General features: G+C 43.0%; 1 protein-coding gene across 2 annotated transcripts in view; it reads left to right on the top strand.

The window, feature by feature from the left end:
• The first annotated feature begins 6,622 nt into the window (after positions 1 to 6,622).
• CNNM2 (cyclin and CBS domain divalent metal cation transport mediator 2) overlaps positions 6,623 to 22,049 on the top strand; it is a 227,019-nt gene continuing 211,592 nt past the window's right edge. For both annotated transcript variants that reach the window (XM_089690244.1, XM_089690243.1), the window contains exon 1: positions 6,623 to 8,270. In XM_089690244.1, coding sequence (XP_089546370.1) covers positions 6,812 to 8,270 — 1,459 coding nt within the window. In that variant the 5' untranslated portion in view covers positions 6,623 to 6,811. The remainder of the gene's footprint in view (positions 8,271 to 22,049) is intronic.

The raw sequence follows: 22,049 nt of genomic DNA, 5'->3' as shown, positions 1-22,049 counted from the left end.
TTAATAGCAAAAAGTCAAAAATATTGTTTTTCTTACTTAAAATTGTTATTTCTATAGCGTAAAAAATAAAAAAAACCCACAGGCAATCAAATACCAAAAGAAAGCTCAATTCGTGGGGGAAAAAAGGATGTAAATTTAATTTGGGTGCAGCATTGCATGACCGCGCAATTGTCAGTTAAAGTAATTTAGCACCGTAACGCAAAAAATGGCCTGGTGAGGAAGGGGGGTAAATCCTTTGGAGGGCAAGTGGTTAAATCTGAATTCCATCCAAACAGCCAAATACACAAATGAAATACATACTTGAGATATGTTTTACCTGCCAAAAGGAATTGTATTTCTGTCTATCCAGTCCTGAGAATTACAACGCATGGACACACAGCACAACTCTCACACAACTCTCCGAATATTTAAAAATACACTGGTCAGTGGGCAAAGCTTTGGCAACATTATGTTTAATGCAGGGTCTTAAACCTATATTGTACATTTAGGAGGCTGAACTGAGAGTGGAGCCTCTCTCAGCTTAAAGTGCAGCTACAGGGGACCAGGAGTAAGACAGAGACTGGAGGGACCCTGCTTGAACGAGGAATAAAGTGTTTACTGACCCCCACTGAAAAGCATTCCACAGTGGATTGCGTTTCAGAGTATGGTCAAAGGAGGTTTGTAGGCATTCAGGAATCAATACTGCCTTCTCCTGATGCTTGTCTTTTTTAGTTCCTTTTATTTTCTACTTCCAAATAGCAATTTTGCATTGTGGCACAGCACTGCAAGTGAGAGTGAAATATTTGGCTTGTGGTTGTGGTGTAGTCCCATTACCTCATTTAGGAGTTTGATAGGTAGTGCTGTCAAAATTGGTACGCCACAAAATTGCAACACCGCAATGCAAAGTATCACACCGATGCCACTGTGCATTCACCCGACAACATGTCCATTTGTAGGTGAGCAGTAAAAAAAAAAAGCAAGTCAGCTGCCTGCTTTTACTGCCCCGTATGAAATAAGCCCTTATCCTCAGCCCCAGAATGATGAATTAACTCTTGCAGTGTGTATTTTTTTTTCAGTTGTATTTTAGTTGTTTGCCTGGAGCTCAGGAACAGTCGGGGATGTCTAATGCTGCTTCTAACCTGCATTCATGGTCCCTGGCTCTTTTCCATCACCCTTTTTGCAGAAAGATCTCCTGCACTGCACGCTCTGTGGATGGCTCAGCTGAAGATCACTGAGCTGCCAGCAAGAAACTTTGTATCATTTCTTTTAGCTCCTAGCTGACCGAAAACTCCACAGAGCCAAGTGGTCTATTAACAAGTGCAACTTCCATCACATTTTATATGCTTCTCATGCAAAATCTGTTTGAATTAGTATTACTGCATGCTGTGAACATTCCTTGTAGGCACGTACTAAGAGAGCTACACACACGTGAAACTCTATTTAACACGGAGTTGAGTTTCAAACTAGATCTGTTACAATATCCTGTTACAACTGCCTTCTGAACTAAACTATGAAACCGCAGTGGATGAAGTTGAAACAGTTACTTACTTGACATTTTGTTTTTACAGCTTTTCATTTTCATTTATGTGCTGACAGGAGGAGAGAGATGGCCTCATCAGTCTGTTGCTGATCCTTTACTGATAAATCACAGACTAGGGGCAAGGAAGTGACCTAGCTGAATTGTTTAACCATTTGCCCTCCAGAGGATTTACCCCCCTTCCTGACCAGGCCATTTTTTTGCGATACGGTGCCGTGTTATTTTAACTGACAATTGCATGGTCATGTAACGCAGCACTCAAATGAAATTTACGTTTCCCCCCCCCCACAAATAGAGCTTTTTTCGGTGGTATTTGATCGCCTGTGCGTTTTTTATTTTTTGGTGCTATAAACAAAAAAAGACTGACAATTTTGAAAAAAACCCTATATTTTTGACGCTCGCTATTAAACATGTCCAGTAAGAAAATGTTAATCAAATTTCGTCATAAATTTAGGCCAAAATGTATTCTGCTATGTCTTTGCTAAAACAAAAAATCCAAATACATGTAAATTAATTGGTGTATGTGAAAGTTATAGTGTTTACAAATGTGGTATATATACTGAAATTTTTTTTATTTTTTTTTACAAGTAATGGCAGTGATGGCGACTTATAGTGGAACTGCGGCGGGCATTCTGAAACTGGGGGGAACTGACTTGGTGTCACTGACATCCCCAGTGATACCAATACAGTGAGCAGTGCTAATAAAAAGCACTGACACTATACTAATGGCACTGGGCAGGAAGGGGTTATCGTGGGGCAATCAAAGGGTTAACTGTGTGCTGTTTTACTATGTGGGCTGTGTGTGCTTTACACTGTAAGCACATGCTTTGTATGGCTCGGCTATGCAGAGCCATACAAAGCAGTGTGCAGGAGCTGACAGGGGAGAGATCTGTATCGTTTACATACAGATCTCTTCTCCATTGGTAGTACTCGGAGATCACCGGGTGCCAGCGGGGAATCACCGGCCGGGACATGGTGACTAACAGCCGAGGCTGCGAATTACAGTGCACACCCCCTACCCGGAACTGCAAAATCACATATATATAGGGCGGCGCAAAAGCAGTTAAGGGCTAGTTCACACTAGATACAGTCCAGTGTGCTTTTTTTCTGCATCAAAAATGCATGCACAGTGTTTTCAATGCATTCCAATGGCCCTAGTTCACACCAGTGCAGTTTCCAGTGCAGAAATAAAGTAGAACATGATGCATTTTTCTGCACAGAACTGTACTGGAACATAGCAACTGCATCAAAACTGCACTGGAACAGAGTGTGGTATTAACTGTAAGCAAAAACGTATCCGGAATGCATCTGGAGTGTGTTTTTGTGGTGTGAACTGGCTCTAAAGGAGACCTAAGGTCACAGATACAATTTAATGATATAACACCAGCTTCATAATAATAATAAAACAATAGTTCTATTTCATAGTTCAGTATAAGCTTACTAGAACAATCTCTTTTCATGCCTGTCTGCTCATCATCTCTTTCCACAACTTCCTGCGTTCCCTGCATGCTTTACGGCTTCTCTGCTTTTCACTTTCAATTTCTAAGAAGGTACCTTGCTGCCTGGAAGCAGTGATTCCTGTCCTGACTCCATACAACAAGTCAGTCCAACCCTGAAGAGGATAACACATATCTGGTGCCTGACTCCAGCCTCCACAAGCTGCTTGCAGACACAACTAAACCGAAGATACAGTTGGCAATCCAGTTAATAAACAGCATAAAAGCCCTTTACTGAGTACTTAAGTGGTGGAAAGGTTCCAAAATACAAAGAAAACGCTGACGTGTTTCTGCCCCTGGGGGCCTTAATCTTAACCCTGACAGAATCCGCCTCCTCCAATTATAGAACTTATTGCATTACGGGAAATATTAGTATGAGTTTGATGAATGGAGGAGGTGGGTGAGCAGCGCTGCTCTTTCACACTTGTAGCAGATGAGGTTAATTCTGGAAAATTGAGTGCTGTGGGAAGGACTTAAGCAGGCCATACATGGGCCGAATTCGGAACGATTTTTCGATCGCAAATTGAAAACATTGATCGTTCTGTAAGCCGTTGGTGCCACCAATGATTTCGAAAATCGGTAGTTTTTCACAAATTTTCCAGCATGCCCGATAAATGAAATGGGGAGGAACCACGAAAATCGGCCGGTGCCATTGCCCCACTAACAGAGCGAAAATTGGCTGATTATTCTTAGGTCCGATTTTCAAAGGTAAAATCGTTCGAAAATTGACCTATGTATGGCTGACCTTAGACCTCTTTCACATGGGTTTAAATTGACCATAGATGACGCAATTTTCTTTCCTGCAACCGCGAGTTGATGCTGATTCTCACATAAACACAGTGAGTGTTGATGGGGGAATCCCTTCCGTGAAGCTGTTGTGTTCTCCCAGCAGGGGGAGCAGTCCCTGCTAGGAGAACACAGTGATTATTGCTAGCGGTGATAGCCACATAGGTTTAAACTGGCCATAGTTGATGCAATTTTCTTTCCTACAACTACAGATTGATGCTGATTCCCACATAAACACAGTGAATGTTGATAGGGGAATCCCTTCTGTGGAGCTGTTGTGTTCTACCAGCAGGGGGAGCAGTCCCCGCATAGGAGAACACAGTGATTATTGCTAGCAGTTATAGCCACTCACAATTATTGCAGGAAAAATCCAATAGGCTGGTTGCACCCAAGTCGTACAACAATCAATTTAGGTACAATCAGCCTGCCCATAGATGGTTCGAATCTCGGCTTTCCCTGCTGAACTGGCCAAGAGTCTAAGAGTCTCTTCTCTATAGAAGAGAGAAGCAATTTAGCCACATTTTTAATGTTCCCATGCCTTTTGCTAATGCACTACGTAATTAAAACAATGGCAGATGGGACAGTATATACATTAGGGTTGCTTCATGTCCCATCAAAAATTTGAGGGCAGGTTGCAATTTCATAGCTTTGCTGCACCCTCCATTGAATTAAATTGCAATGCTTCAAAACATGAATTACATTTTCCAAAAAAAGTGCTGTTTTTTACACATTTACAACATTCACTTCCCCTTGTGAGAAAACCTGAAAACCAGAAGATGGCATTTGGGCGGCACTTATTAAAGAAGAAATACAACCAATGTTCTTTTGGCTGTACTTCTGTGGATAACAGGAGTGCAGTTCTTTCTGCATGCCTGTGACCCGTTTTCAGTTGACAGTGGGCTGAAGCCCACTATCAGCTGACATCACTCAGCCGGTCCAGGCTGGGAAAGATCCCGACATTAAAGTCAGGATCCACCCCAGAGTCTGGAGCAGCACCTGGCTCAGCCTGTCAGCTATCTGCTAAGAGCCTGAGCCAGCAGCTCCCTTCCCCTCCACAGCCCAGCACTCCAGTTAGGGGTGAGCGCTGGAGGGGTAGAGCAGACAGCGGTGACTGACAGTCAACCCTTTCTGCTCAAAGCGACTGTGTGAACTCAGCGATCAGCAGTCATGTGCTAGCTGAGTTCTCACCTTTAAAGCCGGCAGGGGACAGATGCAGCAATGGATCGATGCTGCACCCACCTTGGTAAGTATACTTGGGGGAAAAAATGCAAACCCCATAGTTCTCTTTTAATGCATTTGAAACAAATCTCGAAAGTGGGTTAATGCCATAGCCGGGTTTTCCCGCATTTGTCATTTTGCTGCATCTCTAAGTCCATGTGAAAGAGGCTTATCCACTGACCCCCTGGCCCACCTTTAATCCTCGTTCAGGTTGCCCTCAGACCGTATTTACACTTAGCGTTTCATGAATGTGCGCAAAATCATGATTTCAAACGAGCGCATGCTTTGCCATTCATTGTTAATGACATTCCAAATACAGCAAAAAAAATGCACATTTTTCATGCGAAAAAACGTGCATCAAGTGCACAAAACAGGTGGGGGTTAAAACCTGTGAAGCTTGACAAAAAAAGGTGCATAAGCTACTTTGCCACATATAGGGCGTGCATTGAAGTGAAAGGGCTGCCCTATGCAAGGGGCACAAAAATAAGTTCACAAAATGCTCAATGTGAATTCAGCATTATTGATACTGGAGTTATTGGCTGCCTACTGATGTACATTATTTTTTCCATTCTGTTTCATGCACATGTCCCACTACTATATTCATGTATTCATGTACCACTTAGCCAGCGCAAGAGGGACAGACAGCTGTGGAAGAGGGGCAGAGGTGGGGCTCTTGCACTGGCTGTATGTGCAACACTCTGAACAGCTGGATGTAGATTTGTACTGCAGAGTGGGAGCCCCCCCCCCCCCAAAAAAAACAAAAAACAAAACAAAACACTAATGCAGCTGCATCTAATGATTGGTGAGCTGTAATATATTAAAGAGACAGATAATGCTGGAGGTCCATCAGCCTGATGATGTGACTTACCATGTGTAATAGTTGCTGCAGCTTCTAATGCACACTGTAAGAAGCCCACAGTGTGCAGTGAAATCATAGAAAGCAATCTCAATAGAGGAAAGGAGCCTGCACAACTGTGCTAGACTGGAGGTAAGGAGTTCAACCTAAACCTGTTGACAGGTAATGAGTGCACCTCAACCCTTGGTTCACACTTGTCATGCAACCTGATAGCTCAGCATCACATGACAAGTCGCACCCCATTAGCAGCAATGGAACCATTCAAATTGCTGCGACTCTGACAAAGGTTTCTGCACTATTTTGTGCGACTTCATTGCAGCTTGCATGGACATCCGTTAAATGAAGTCGCACTGAATAGTCAGCTTTGAAGTAGCACGAAGTAGTGCGATTTCAAAGCTTTCCTGTGGCAGTGATTCGTGTTTAGATTGGTTTTGCTGACTTTCCAGCCGATATCCTGCCTTTATGTGTACACAGGTTATACATGACTCCATGCATCGATGTGAGCCTAGGCGAGGTGTTCTGTATTTGGGGCTGCAGGCGAGGAACACAGAAAATCCAGTTTGACAGCTGGAGGCAAGCACATGTCACTTGTGCCCGGGCACACCACGCCCCCTCGCGCCTCGGTCACGCCCCCCACGATGTGGGAAAATCCTCCAAGCACTTTACTGGGGGAATAGTAAACGCACCACGCCCCCCTCTCTCCAGCTGTCAATTAAGCCCGCCCCTGGGAAGGAGCCTAGTGACACGATTGGCCGGTCGGGATGTCGCTCAGCGCGGACTGGTTCACTTCGGGACGCTCAGTAAGCTTCCAGTCAGAAGCCGGGCGGGTGTCGGGCTAGGCAGGGCTGCTGCCGGTCCGGTGCTCGGGATGAAGGCAGTACGTGACTGGGTGTGAGCGCCCCCCTCCACCTCCCGGGTCTGGACTCGCCCGGACTAAAGATGGCGGGCGGTCCCATCATACTGCCCACTCTTAACATGGCGGCGCGCAGTCACGGCCGGGTCCTGGCTACCGTGATGCTGGTGATGTTGCTGGGGCTGGCGACCGGGGAAGCGGAGGACGAAGCGGAGACGGTAATCATCGGGCTGCGGCTGGAGGACACGGACGACGTGTCATTCATGGATGGCGGCGCGCTGCGGGTGAGTGAGCGGACCCGGGTGAAGCTGCGGGTGTACGGGCAGAACCTCGACAACGAGACGTGGTCCAAGATCGCCTTTACGGAGCACCCGCCGCCCTGGAGCGGGGCCCACGACTCGCCCTCCGAGGGCACCCACCCGTGCGGCATCCGCACCTCCGACATCCTGGTCCAGCCGCCCATCAAACTGAGCCGCAGCAGCTCCGCCATCATCCACATCGAGATCAAGCCCCTGCGGAAGACTGAGAAGAGCAAGGCGTACTACCTATGTACCTCCGCCCCTTCCCCTCCGCCCGGCCCCGGCGGAGCCGCCCACCCGCAGCCCTGGACTGAGACCACCTGGGTGTACCACGCCGGGGATGACACCCGGGTCATTGTGGTGGAGGAGAAAAAGTTCCTGCTCCCCTTCTGGCTTCAGGTCATCTTCATTGCCCTCCTCCTCTGCCTGTCTGGCATGTTTAGTGGCCTCAACCTGGGACTGATGGCCCTGGACCCCATGGAGCTCCGCATTGTCCAGAACTGTGGTACCGACAAGGAGAAGAACTATGCCAAGAGGATTGAGCCCGTCCGCCGCCAGGGCAATTACCTGCTCTGCTCCCTGCTGCTGGGCAACGTGCTGGTCAACACCACCCTCACCATCCTGCTGGACGACATTGCGGGCTCAGGGCTGGTGGCTGTGGTGATCTCCACCATTGGCATTGTCATCTTTGGTGAGATTGTGCCACAGGCCATCTGTTCCCGCCATGGCCTGGCTGTGGGTGCCAATACCATCTTCCTGACCAAGTTCTTCATGATGATGACCTTCCCGGCCTCCTACCCGGTCAGCAAGCTGCTGGACTGCGTCCTTGGACAGGAGATTGGCACCGTCTACAACAGGGAGAAGCTGCTGGAGATGCTGAGGGTCACTGACCCCTATAATGACCTGGTCAAGGAGGAGCTGAACATCATTCAGGGGGCCCTGGAGCTCCGCACCAAGACTGTGGAGGATGTCATGACCCCTCTGCGAGACTGCTTCATGATGGCCGGCGATGCCACACTTGACTTCAACACCATGTCTGAGATCATGGAGAGTGGCTACACCCGCATCCCTGTATATGAGGGTGACCGTTCAAACATTGTCGACCTGCTCTTCGTCAAGGACCTGGCCTTTGTTGACCCTGACGACTGTACACCGCTCAAGACCATCACCAAATTCTACAACCACCCCCTGCACTTTGTCTTCAATGACACCAAGCTGGATGCCATGCTGGAAGAGTTCAAAAAAGGTAAGGGCTATGCATGGAGGTCACTTCTGCATATAGGACATATCAGCTTTGGAAGACCCCTCCAGTCCCTGTAGCTCCTCTGTAAGCGGAGCACAGTACACACATTTGCGGCGACCTTGTTATTTAGTGACCCATATTATTACAGTCGCCTTAAGCAACATGCCATAGGAGTTTGCATTACTAATAAGGTGCAACACAGCCTGGAGGGGGGGAGTTGAGCCGGCTTTAGAAGGTTTACTTTGCATTCTTGATGTTTGCTAAGGAGATGGAAGTGTCCAGCAGCATGCTGGATGAGCTGATGTGCTTGTCAGGGCTCTTCAGCGCTGTCCAGCACTGCTCTATAGTCTTCAGGAATGAAGAGCTCAGCTTCAACACCCAGCTTTTCCCATTCCCTTATCTAAGGGACTCTCCAGGATCTTTCTGGGCTTTCTAGTTGCAGGGATACATTTGAAAGCATGAGGTAGACATGTAGATAGTTTCAGATCATGTAGTGGATGTATAGATAAGTTTAATAGCATGTACGTAGATTGGTTTAATAACCTGGAGTAGACGGGTATAATGGCATGGAATAGACCTGTAGATATCAGAGTAGACATGCAGAAAGGTTTACTAGCATGGAGTGGAATTGTAGATATCAGGGAGTAGACATGTAGCAGTTGATTTACTAAAAATAGAAAGTGCAAAATCTGGTGCAGCTCTGTATAGATACCATTTAGCTTCCAGTGTTTTTGCTCAAGGCTTAATTGAACAAGCTGAAGTTAGAAGCTGGTTGACTAGCATGCACAGCTGCACCAGATTTAGCATTCTCCATTTTTAGTAAATTGACCCCATAGGCAGGTTGAGTAGCGTGGAGTGGACGCGCAGGCAGGTTGAGTAGCGTGGAGTGGACGCGCAGGCAGGTTGAGTAGCGTGGAGTGGACGCGCAGGCAGGTTGAGTAGCGTGGAGTAGAGGCGCAGGCAGGTTGAGTAGCGTGGATGGGCAGGCAGGTTGAGTAGCGTGGAGTGGACGTGCAGGTAGGTTGAGTAGCGTGGAGTGGACGTGCAGGTAGGTTGAGTAGCGTGGAGTGGACGTGCAGGTAGGTTGAGTAGCGTGGAGTGGACGTGCAGGTAGGTTGAGTAGCGTGGATGGGCAGGTAGGTTGAGTAGCGTGGAGTGGACGTGCAGGTAGGTTGAGTAGCGTGGAGGGGAAATGTAGATGTCATGGAGTAGGCACATAGCTAGGTTTATTATCATGCTGTAGACTGTGGATTGGTTTAATGGCACGGAGTAGACCTATAGATGGGTTTAATAGCATGGAGTGGAAACGTAGGTATTATGGGGTAGAGATGTAGGTAGGTTTAATAGCATGGAACAAACATGTAAGGTAGATTTTAATAGCATGGAGTAGACACATGGGTATTATGGAGTAAAGACTTAGGTAGGTTGCATAGCATGGAGTAGACACTCAGGTAGGGTTAATAGCTTGGGGTAGATGCGTAGGTAGGGTTAATAGGTTGGAGTAAAGGCGCAGGTAGGTTTAGTAGCGTGGCGTAGACGCGCAGGTAGGTTTAGTGGCGTAGACGCGCAGGTAGGTTTAGTGGCGTAGACGCGCAGGTAGGTTTAGTGGCGTAGACGCGCAGGTAGGTTTAGTGGCGTAGACGCGCAGGTAGGTTTAGTGGCGTAGACGCGCAGGTAGGTTTAGTGGCGTAGACGCGCAGGTAGGTTTAGTGGCGTAGACGCGCAGGTAGGTTTAGTGGCGTAGACGCGCAGGTAGGTTTAGTGGCGTAGACGCGCAGGTAGGTTTAGTGGCGTAGACGCGCAGGTAGGTTTAGTGGCGTAGACGCGCAGGTAGGTTTAGTGGCGTAGACGCGCAGGTAGGTTTAGTGGCGTAGACGCGCAGGTAGGTTTAGTGGCGTAGACGCGCAGGTAGGTTTAGTGGCGTAGACGCGCAGGTAGGTTTAGTGGCGTAGACGCGCAGGTAGGTTTAGTGGCGTAGACGCGCAGGTAGGTTTAGTGGCGTAGACGCACAGGTAGGTTTAGTGGCGTGGAGGGGAAATGTAGATGTCATGGAGTAGGCACATAGGTAGGTTTATTATGTCGTAGACTGCAGATAGGTTTAATGGCACAGAGTAGACATGTAGATGGGTTTAATAGCATGGAGTGGAAATGTAGATATCCTGGAGTAGATGTTTAATAGCATGGAGTGGAAACGTAGGTATTATGGGGTAGAGGTGTAGGTAGGTTTAATAGCATGGAGCAGACATGTAAGTTATGTTTTAATAGCACGGAGTAGACACATGGGTATTATGTCGTAAAGATGTAGGTAGCTTTTATGTCACGGTGCAGACATGCAGATGGTTCAATGGCATGGAGTAGACACCTAGGTAGGTTTAGGGTTCCATTCATATAAGATTTGGTGTAAGCAGTGGTGTATTACACCATTATGTGCTGTGAGAAATGAGAACAAGTCCTACTTCTTTCTGAGTGTGACAGTGCATTTCAATGCTGCTCCAGCATAATTTTGGATCCTCTTCCATGCCATACATCTTTTGAATCTTTCAGGAAGCATAAAGAGAGCACATGTTAAAAAGTACTGCACCAATGTATGTGTGTTGACTTGTGCTCAAAACACATGTTGTGGTATGAGTAAAATCTTGATATCATGTAGTAGATCCAAAAAAATAAACAATTTTGCACTTGAACCTTTTTACGTTGGTATATACAAAAATCTGCACAATTTTAACCAAAGCATAACAAAAAATCACACTATAAAATGTTACATCTCTGGAAACTTGAAGGAGCAGAGATTGGAGCATCCTTTGCTCTTTGAAAGTTAGCACGCTAATGTGAACCTACATGCAGGACAATTGCAATATTTAATACAGTAAAGAGTATGATATTTTTATAATATAAGGTTTCATTGGAGTACACATAGAGACAGGAAGTTTTATGTGTGTGCATGATTGCAGGGGGTACCCTGGGTAAATTGTCGGATCTGGTGGTTTTATGGTGGGATTTTTCATTGTGCTTTTGGGTTGGGTACAATTATGGGGGTTTTTGTATATAATGATAAAACAATGAAAGTATTTGTGGAGTGCAGTATATCTTCCTGTTCATGTCTACTACAAAGCAGTGAATATTTTGTTTGGGAGTTATGCACTGAAGTAAATTATTAATTGAGAAAGCAGTGTAGCTGTGGTTAGGGCTCTTGCAAAAATGTAGCCATTTTATGTATTTTTAGATTTTTTTTTTTTTTGTTTTTTGTTTTTTTTTCTCTAACAATCTGATTGTAGCTGTATAGTTTTCTGGGCCCATTCACACAGTTGCATAAAGATCAGTACAAATGTGCTGAGTTCAGAGCCATAAAAAAAAAAAAAATTGTTTTATATTGGTTGGGGATTAGGGTTGTTGGTTTGAATCCCAACCATGGCACCACCTGCCAGGAGTTTGCATGTTCTCCCTGTACCTGCGTAGGTTTCCTCTGGGAATTCCGGTTTCCTCCCACACTCCAAAGACATGCTGGTAGGTTAATCGGATCCTGTCTAAATTGTCCCTAGTATGTGTATGTATGAATGTAAGTTAAGGACCTTGCATTGTACGCCCTTTGAGGGTTAGGGACTGATGTGAATGTACAATATATATATGTGTGTGTGCTGCGTAAATTGACAGCCCTATATAAGTACCTGTAATAGTAATCAGACAGAAATTGGGGTTGATATTGCCATGGTGTGAGTGCTGTGTGGCAGTTTTTTAGTTTCTCTTCTAGCCTAGTAACTTAAAGCAGCATTATGTATTGTAAATGTGAACATTCCCTGGCAGGTAGCTTTTACTGCAGATGAGTTTATGTATAGTGCATTCATAAACTATTCAGACCCCTTCACTTTTTAAATTTTGTTATTTTGCAGCCTGAAACTATAGTTTGTATAAATATAATTTTTCTCATTAATCTATACTCGGTACCCCATCATGACGAAGTGAAAACGGAATTTTAGAAATGGCTGAGAATTTGACAAAAGAAAAACTGAAATATCACAGTCATAAGTATTCAGACCCTTTGCAACAACACTTAGTGTTACTAAACCCACAACAATAAAATCAGTCTGTATAAGCAGTAAAGCATGCTTGTTATATTCACTGTGGAACCTAAGGGGTTAATCCTCTGCATTGTGTAAAAAAAAAAACAAAAAACAAAAAAAAAAAAAAAACTGTTTGACCCTTTCTTCTCTGCACCTCCTTTTGTTGCTATAACCACCTGATACAGAGTGAACCCGTGGTCACATGCACATGGTCAGTGTGCTTGTGTGCGCGCGCATGTGTACGCGTGTGTGTGTTGCTAGAGAGGGTTTTTTTTTTCCTTTGGGAGGGTTCATGTGATCAGCGCAGGGCCAATCGGCACTACCCAGACAGAGGTCAGAGGTTTTACATCCTAGAGCAGAAAGAAAACTCCTAGAAGCTTTAACCAGTGCTCTGCTGAAGTCACAAGACTGCTCTAACTGCTGATGAGAAAAGGTATTTAGCAGTTTATATTTACTAAAATAATTGTACTTCCATGTTGTGTGTACAGTGGGAGACCAGATATAGTGAATGCAGGGTCCTGGGTTTAGTAGCACTTTAAAATTTAGCTCAGGTGCCTCCCATTTCTCTCGATCGTTGCTACACCATTGATTGGAGTCCACATGTGGTAAATTAAAGCGATTTCTAAAGGTGTGTGGTGTTTTTTTTTTTTTTTTTTTTTTTTTTTTTTTTAATAATTAACATGCTATACTTACTGTATGCAGTTGTGCGGTTTGGCCCCACCCCCTCTTTCCTCATTGGCTGACTGCTGTGATTGGCAGCAGTGGAGCCAATGGTTCCCGCTTGCTGTCTCAGCCACTGAGGAGGCAGAGACCTGGGACAGCCGAGGCTGTTGTTCACATTACTGGATGGCGATGAGGCTCAGGTAAGTATTGAGGGGGCTGAGGGCAATGCTGCACACAGATTTTTTTTTTTTTTTTTTTAACCTTCATGCATGATGGTAAAAAACTTGAGCCTTTAGAACCACTTGAAATTAAAATAAACACACCTCTCTAAAAGGCCTCACAGTTGACAATGCATACTGTATCGGAGCAAAAGCTATGAGATCAAAGGAACTGCCTGTGGAACTCAGAGACAGGATTAGTGCAAGGCACAGATCTGAAGAAGGCTGCAAATAATTCTGCTGAACTGAAGGTTCCCAGGAACTCGGTGGCCTTCATAATTTTCAAATGGAAAAAGTTTAGCACAACCAGGACTCTTGTAAGAGCTGGTTGGCCACGCAAACTGAGCAATTGAAGGAGAAGGGCCTTGGTAAAAGAGGTGACCAAGAACCCGAGCTCCAGAGATGGGACATAGTTCTAGATGGACAAAACCATCACTGCAGTCCTCCACTGATCTGGACTTTATGGCAGAGTGGCTAGATGGAAGCCTCTCCTCAGTGCAAAACACGTGAAAGCCACTTGGAGTTTGCAAAAAATGTTGCTTCCGTCTAGCCACTCTGTCATAGGACTCTGTCTGTGTGAATGAGGCCTATAGGAACTTATTTATGAAAACTGTACTAACATTACTTGTTATACATGGTAATCCGTCAGATGTCTTGTTTCATTTTAGGGTCCATGTCTAAGCGGCACGTCAACACACAATTTTCTTTCTTGGGGCGTGCTGCATTAAAGGCAGCCCATTAGTTTTGAATGGCTAGCAGCACACATGAAAGCCTGAAGTGCCATCACTATTTTTCAATGCATCGCACCACAACACGATTCTCAACCAGGGTTCCTCCAGAGATTGCTAGGGGTTATTTGAGCTGTGGCTGACTGACCTCCCAAGTCTGCATAGTTCTGGGGCCAACACCACTTGGCAGAGTCGGTTGCATAAACCCAGAAATCTTTTTAGCTGTGTGTAAAGAGGGAATTCTGACCACCATTGTAATGGGGGCATTCTTTTCTCTTGCCAACAATGTTAGGGGGTAAGGCTGTGATAGGCTGGCTTAGATGATTAACATCTGTGCATTGCATTAAAAAGCATGTGCATGGTGGTGCAGTGCTTAGAATATTGGAGTGACTTTCAAAATGAAAAGAATTGCTATACACTGTATATAGTTCTGCACATTAATGTCTGTTGTGGTAGTTCACAGAAAAATGGGCTTTGTGTTACTAGAATATGTGTGAGTGGGCCCCTAACTGGTTCCCGCCCAGCCTATGGCAGCTGGCAAAAACCCTCGTCCCTCTGGCGTCCTTTCAGGCATGCACAGTTTGCATGCCAGCAGAGCCGCGTAGCGGCGCGATCTCTCACCGGCTGTGTACCTCGGACAGGGCCAATGACAGATCTGTGTACCGACCCCGTTGCCAGTACCATGTGACCTGCTGTGACTAATCACAGCAGGTCACATGACAGTTGTATACAATCGATGGCTTCCTATCATGCCATCCATTGTATACAAGTGTGGCTAGCTGTGAATAGTTACAGCGATCACATGCACAAGCTGGGCCAATTACAGCCCAGCTGTGTCATGTGATTAGCTGTGGCCAAATCACAGTTAAGAAAAAAGGAATTCCTGAATGAATCGATTTCATTCAGGTAAGTGCTTGCTTATAGCAAAGTAATTCTTTGCTATAAGCAAATTGTGTAAAAAAAAAAAAAAAAAAAAAAAAAAAAAAAAAAAACAAAACAAAATAATAAATATATATAATCTCTTCCCCAAAGTAGTACAATGTTACTATGGTAACATTATATTACTTTGGTCATAGTGAAACATGAAAAAAAAATGTAATACCAGTCAGTGTCCCTGATCACCACCATGCCAGTTATATGACGACACTGTACTGCACTGGTGACAGTATGTAGAAAAAAAAAGTGAAAATCACTTTTTTTTTAATTTCTGAAAAATTATGACAAAAACATTACAACTTCAAAAAACTCGCCATGCCTGTTATGAAATACGTTGGACTGTCTACTTTTGCAAAAAGGAGTCATTTGGGGGATATCTGTACTTTTGTGACATTCTTGGACCTCAAGAAATTAGATTGGCTGGCTGTCAGAACTTCAGGATTGATCAATATTCAGATATATCCCATAGTTTGTGAATTGTATAACTTTCCTACAGACTAAATAATAAATACTGATTTTGGTTATTTTCACCAAAGACATGTAGTAGAATACATTTTGGCCTAAATTTATGAAGAACAATTATTTATTTGCAAACTTTTATAACAGAAACAAAGAAAAACGTGGGTTTTTTTGTTTTTGTTTTTTTTCAAAATTTTTGGTCTTATTTTTTTTTTTGTTAATTTAGCAAAAAATAAAAACCCCAGCGGTGATTAAATACCACCAAAAGAAAGCTCTAGTTGTGTGAAGAAAATGATAAAATTTTAGTTTGGGTACAGTGTTGTATGACCGCGCAATTGTCATTCAAAGTGTGAGAGCGCTGAAACCTGAAAATTGACCTGGGCAGGAAGGGGGTAAAAATGCCCGGTATGGAAGCGGTTAAATGCTGCACTGCAGAAAGATCATTAACTGCTTTAGGCAACATGAAATGTTCTTGTTGGCATGTTTTCATGTATAGTAGGAACAGATATTAATGCTTGTAATGTTAAGGACTAGCCCACATTGTTTCTTATGCACACTTATTGATTCTTTTTAATCTTCAGACAACATCTAGTAGAGGAAATGGTAAACTAGTAGCAAGCTATTAGGGCACCAGATAAAACTAAGCTAACTTAATACTGTTCTGTAACTGTCAATGACTCCCAAGGACCTTCTCTGGAAATATTAGTTTACTTTGCCGAACTGTCCCTTTTACTTGCTTATGAATGGTAATTTGAGGATTGCAAAGTGTATGTATGTGTATAACCTTTTGAATATAAGAGTGAAACCCCTGCGCTACCTCAATAATGAGAGAGAGAGGAAAAGAAAGAAGAAAGAAAAATAGTGTGATGATAGTTGCTGCTGCTAACATGAAATTGTGTTCCCACAATAGTAAAGCAAATTAAAAATAAGTGATGTAGCGTTGCTAAATAAGAGTGACATAGCTGAATAAAATGTCCATATATGTAAAATCAATCAATTTGTAATAAAGATTCTTCCATAATTCATGTGTTTTCTTCTTGTGCTGATACCCCAAACACCATCAAGAAAAATCGTGCCCAAAACATATAGTGCCACCTCAGTGCTCACAGAACTCTCACTTTAGAGCACATGGAAATGTGCTTTATGATATCAAATAGACAAAAGGATTCTTCACTTTTGCAATCCACAGCCATGTAATAGTAATCAAACACCTTTGAGCTTTCAATAGATTGTCAAACCAGAGCCAGGGATCAGTCCCTTTAAGGGTGATGGAGGTCACATATGCCTATCCTTAAATGGGAACAAAGGACACTCCCGTGGTGCAGTACTAATATAAAAATGTATTAAGAAGCAGTAATACACTCACATGTAGTAAATGAATAAAATGCCATAAAATCATCAGATGCAGGCTTCACTTGTCAGCTGAACTCACTATTCATGTCTGCCCAGAGCCAAGCCCCGTACAGGTTACATCACGCCCACGTGACTTCATCAGAGGGGTGGTGGGCAGACAAGAGGATCCTTATCTAGTGTATGCATCAATTATAGGCAGTGGCCATTTTTTCATGGTGGCCATTTTTCAATAGATATACGGCTAAGTGACAGTGGCTATTTTCTATTGGTCCAGATTGTTATAGTGGCCATTTTCCCTTGGTTCAAAGTGTAGTGTTGAGATTACAATAGAGCAAGAGGGATAAGATAATAGAACCATGGGAGCAAGGAAACCGTGATCATTAAATATTTAATGGAAACATGCTCACTATACCGCTAGCACTGTAAATAGTGGTCATGGACTAAAATAAATACATAAAACTGTATAGTCCATGACATTTAAGCCTATATAGCTCATAATCGAAACTCTGTGGGTATATATAGTCATTTTAGATTATGAGCTAATCAGAGAAGCAGCCAAGAAGCCCATGATAACTGGAGGAGCTGCAGAGATCCATAGCTCAGGCGGGAGAATCTGTCCACAGGACAGCTATTAGTCGTGCACTCCACAAATCTGGCCTTTATGGAAGTGTGGCAAGAAGAAAGCCATAAGAAGTCCCATTTGCAGTTTGTGAGAAGCCATGGGTGGGGGATACAGCAAATGTGGAAGAAGGTGCTCTGATCAGATGACACCAAAATTGAACTTTAAGGGCTAAAAGCAAAACCCTGTGTGTGGCTGAAAACTAACAATGCACATCACCCTGAACACTCCTTCCCCACCGTGAAACATGGTTGGGGGAATGATTTTCTTCAGCAGGGACAGGGAATCTGGTCAGACTTGATGTGAAGATGGATGGAGCCAAATACAGGGCAGTCTTAAAAGAAAACCTGATTGTCTGCAAAAGACTTAAGACTGGGGCGGAGGTTCACCTTCCAGCAGGACAATGACCCTAAACATAAAGCCAGAGTTACAATGGAATGGTTTAGATCAAAGCATATTCATGTGTTAGAATGGCCCAGTCAAAGTCCAGACCGAAATCCAATTGAGAATTTGTGGAAGGACTTGAAAATTGCGGTTCAGACACTTTCCTCTCCATCCAATCTGATAGAGCTTGAGCTATTTTGCAAAGAAGAATGGGCAAAATTTCACTCTCTAGATGTGCAAAGCTGGTAGAGACATACCCAAAAAGACTTGCAGCTGTAATTACAGCCAAAGGTGGTTCTACAAAGTATTGACTCAGGGGGGCTGAATACAAATGCACACCACACTTTTCACATATTTATTTGTAAAAAATTTTGAAAACCATTTATCATTTTCCTTTCACTTCACAATTATGTGCCACTTTTTGTTAGTCTATCATATAAAATACATTTACGTTTTTGGATGAAACATGACAAAATGTGGAAGATTTCAAGGGGAATGAATACTTTTTCAAGACACTGTACATATAGGTCTGTAAATGGAACATTCTGACAAGCCAGCACAGTTGTGCCACTGTAGTAAAGTGTGGGTGAAAGCTATCTCATAATAATTCTTGGGCAAGTAATAAAGTGTGACTCCATAGTAGTTTGTGTATGAGATGTAAGGTCTTCTGGGGTGATGCCAGAGCAACTTTAGGATCTAAATGTACTTGGATAGAACATAAGTTGTTAAGTGTTTGAAAGACAGAGGTTCTTTAACAGAACAGTTTAGGGCACCTCCATAACATGGATTAGAGTGCCTGTGTCTCTTACTCTTCTTTGGGCAACAGAGTGTCATGACGCTGATTGGAATGTAGTTTTTGGGGTATATAATGTACTCTGTGCAAAATAAACAATTGGCCTAATTTTTGTGTGGTAGAAAGAGAAATTCCAGGGATTGTTTCAAATGCTTGGGTCCATTGAGACTATACACTTTAATTTTTGAGTTACATTTAAAGGATGAATGTCACGAGAAACACAAAGGTTTCCATTATACTAACCCTCTGACTTCAGTATATTAGCTACTGACTCAAGACAAATATACAGATAAGGTATCCCAGGAAGTTGCAGGTGGCCAGCACCGCATCATTCTCTTAGGTGAGAATTTCGAAAGTCCCAGCTGGTTACAAATACATACACTGTGTGCACAGTTGTTAGGCAAGTTGTATTTTTGAGGATAAATTTCATTACTGAACAGCTACAGTGCTCTTGGTAAATCCAAAATGTTAATAAACCTCAAACCTGAATATTTAAGAAAGTAAAAGTGAGGTTTTTGCTGTCTTTGGAGAATTTCTGTGTACACAGTTATTGGGCAACTATTAGTGTGCAGAATTATTGTGCAACTAAATGAAAAATGAACCTTTTCCCATCTCGCTTGTTTATGTTCAGCTGTTAGGCTCCATGCACATTGGGCGTTTTAATAATGATGGTAATGTTAGCTGTGTAAAGTCATGTCATGTCCAAAAACGCTGGTTTGCCATGTTTTGCTGCATTTTTCAGCGTTTAGAGTGTTTTTTACAGCTAAAAACTCCTCCTAGAAACCCACTAGTTCTGGGGGGGTTTTCCTGCCAAAAAATGCTGATTACAGTCTGTATGCATGGACACATAGGATAACATGCTGGGGAGATTATTGGCTGTAGAAAAAACCGCCAAAAACAGCATCTGTAAAAACATCCAGTGTGCATGAGGACTTAAAGTGAAAATAATAAACAAACAGCTGAACATTTACAAAAAAAACATTTCAGACATTTAAAAAAAAAAATCGGTGTCCATTATAGCCACCTTTCTTTTCAAAACCAGTAATAAGTCTTCCGTTTATGGAGTCTGTCAGTTTCTTGATCTGTTGATCAACTTTTTGTGCAGCAGTAACCACAGCCTCCCAGACATTGTTCAGAGAGGTGTACTGTTTTCCTTCACTGTAAATCTTCCATTTAAGAAGGGCTCACAAGTTCTCAGTAGGGTTTAGGTCAGGTGAGGAAGGGGGCTATGTCATTATTCTTTCATCTTTAAGGCCTTTACTGGCTAGCCATGCAGTAGAGTACTTAGACGCATGTGATAGAGCATTGTCCTGCACAAATATCATGGTCTTCTTTCCTGTACCACTGCTTGAAGAAAGTGTCTTCTAAAAACTGACTAAGTTTGGGAGTTGATTTTGAGTCCATCTTCAACCTGAAAAGGTCCAACTAGCTCATCTTTAATAATACCAGCCCATACCAGTACCCCACCTCCACCTTGCTGGCATCTGAGTCAAAATGGAGCTTTGTGCCCATTACTGATCCAGTCATGATCTCCTCCTCATCCAATCAGAGGGCACCTTGTATGAGAATTGTATAAAATGAGGCGTACTATGAATGGAGGCAGTGTTAAGGGATTGATTCCCTGTGGTTAGCAATTGGAAGGGCAGCTACTTTCACATGCCTGGAAAATCATGGCTATCCCTCTAGTAGCGCTGACTACTTTAGTGATTTTTCAGTTTCCCCAGGTATGTGCTATGCATACTTATTGTGCTAACCTGGACCAATATAAGTATGCAATACCGATAGTTCCTGGAGTTCAACTTTTAGTCCTCACGCACACTGAATGTTTTTACAGCGGCTGTAAAAAAAACACAGAACTAGTGGGTTTCTAGAGGATTTTTTTAGCTGTAAAAATGTTCTAACGCTGAAAAACGCATCAAAATGCAGTAAATCAGCATTTTTGGACTTTTTTTTTACAAAAAACCCCTCTAAAAAACGAGAAAAAAAAAACGCGGCGGCTGAACACTAATACAAAAACGCAGAAAAAGCTGAAAAACTCATGTTAACGTGACTTTACACAGCTTACATTACCAGCGTTATTAAAATGCCCAGTGTGCATGGAGCCTTAAAAGAGTTGTGACCATACAATGTTATAGATACTTTCTAATACTGTTATAACTGCAGGTACCATAACTGCTTTTGCTTGTTTCACAAATGATCGGTCTTATCTTTTTGTCACAAGAGACAAAAGTTCTGTAATGTGACCATGCATCTTTTTTTCCCTGATAGTTGGGTGGGGTTACAGGACACTGTGCAGACATACAGTGAGAGAGTGTGTACAAGTGGCCACTTGTGATTTGTTGGGAGCTGTGGTGGTTGAACACAATACCAGCATGCTGTTTGTTTGCACAGTGTCCTGTACCTTTGTATGGCCAGCCAAGATAAGAACATTGACTACACTGTGCTCTGTGTGATCATTTTAGAACAATAAAGAAAGGTGACTGGCAGGAACAACCAGGTACTTCAGGGAAGTAGTACATGAAAATGATAGACTTTAATTTCTATACCTTAGCTTGTACACCTCTTGAGGGTTAGGGACTGATGTGAATCTAATATATATATATATATATATATATATAGTAAAGCGCTGCGCACGTTGACGGCGCTATATAAGTACCTGTAATAAATAAATAAACATATGCAAACAAACACACAGAAAAAAAAGAATAGGGAGTGTGTGTTTTTGTTTTAAATCGGATATACTTACTAGCTTTTACAACAACCTTTTTGTTTAAAAAAAAAAAAAAAACTTTTCTCATACCTCTCACCCTATCCCAAGTCCAACTGTGAATAACCTTGTGCAAGAGAGCATTCAAAACCATGAAGATGGTATAATAAAAGTTGAGCAACTCCTACGATACTGAATCAGCATATCTTGATTCGCAAGGATATAGTAGGGTACATTAAGATGTAGGAAAGTATATATCGGCACTCAATAAAGATAATGGTTTTTTCCTGATAGTCGACATGCGGCCCAAAGACCTACGTATCACTAATATAACAGCATATATTGGTAGCCGTGATGATACTACTAATTGAGCGTATTGAATTTGTAATGGCATATCGGTATCTTGTGTTTACTTACTATATTTCAGTGTTCTGTAAGGAACATTCTCCAAGCTGTCTATCATATAGGTATTCAGTAGGTGTATCCAGCTTCCTTGTTACAGAGTAATTCATTGTGATTTATTATCCAAAATAGGGAGAGAGTTGGCATGATAACATAATTACAATTAGGTTGTAATGTGGGGCTAATTCTGGGATAGTGTTACCTCCTGTTTATATGCGAGTCTTTCTACGTGCAACAGGGAATTGACAGAATCTTTCCACATTGAAGATGGTATAGTTGGTGGATAACCCCTTGAAACAATGATTTATTTTCCTAGCAAAAAATATTCTGGTTAAGGCTAGATCATTGAACGTGCCTAGATCAACACATGACATGCAGTAGTGTGAACGTAGAAAGTGTGTGCTCCTATTTTCAATGAGCACATCATTATCAGTTGTACATGCGCTCTTTTGCACCTGTATG

Source organism: Staurois parvus, unplaced genomic scaffold, assembly GCF_062004578.1.
Source record: "Staurois parvus isolate SC_StPar_1 unplaced genomic scaffold, SC_StPar_1.0 ptg000525l, whole genome shotgun sequence".
NCBI lineage: Eukaryota > Metazoa > Chordata > Amphibia > Anura > Ranidae > Staurois > Staurois parvus.
Note: the sequence above shows the minus strand (reverse complement) of the source record. Positions and strands in the feature narration are given on the sequence as shown.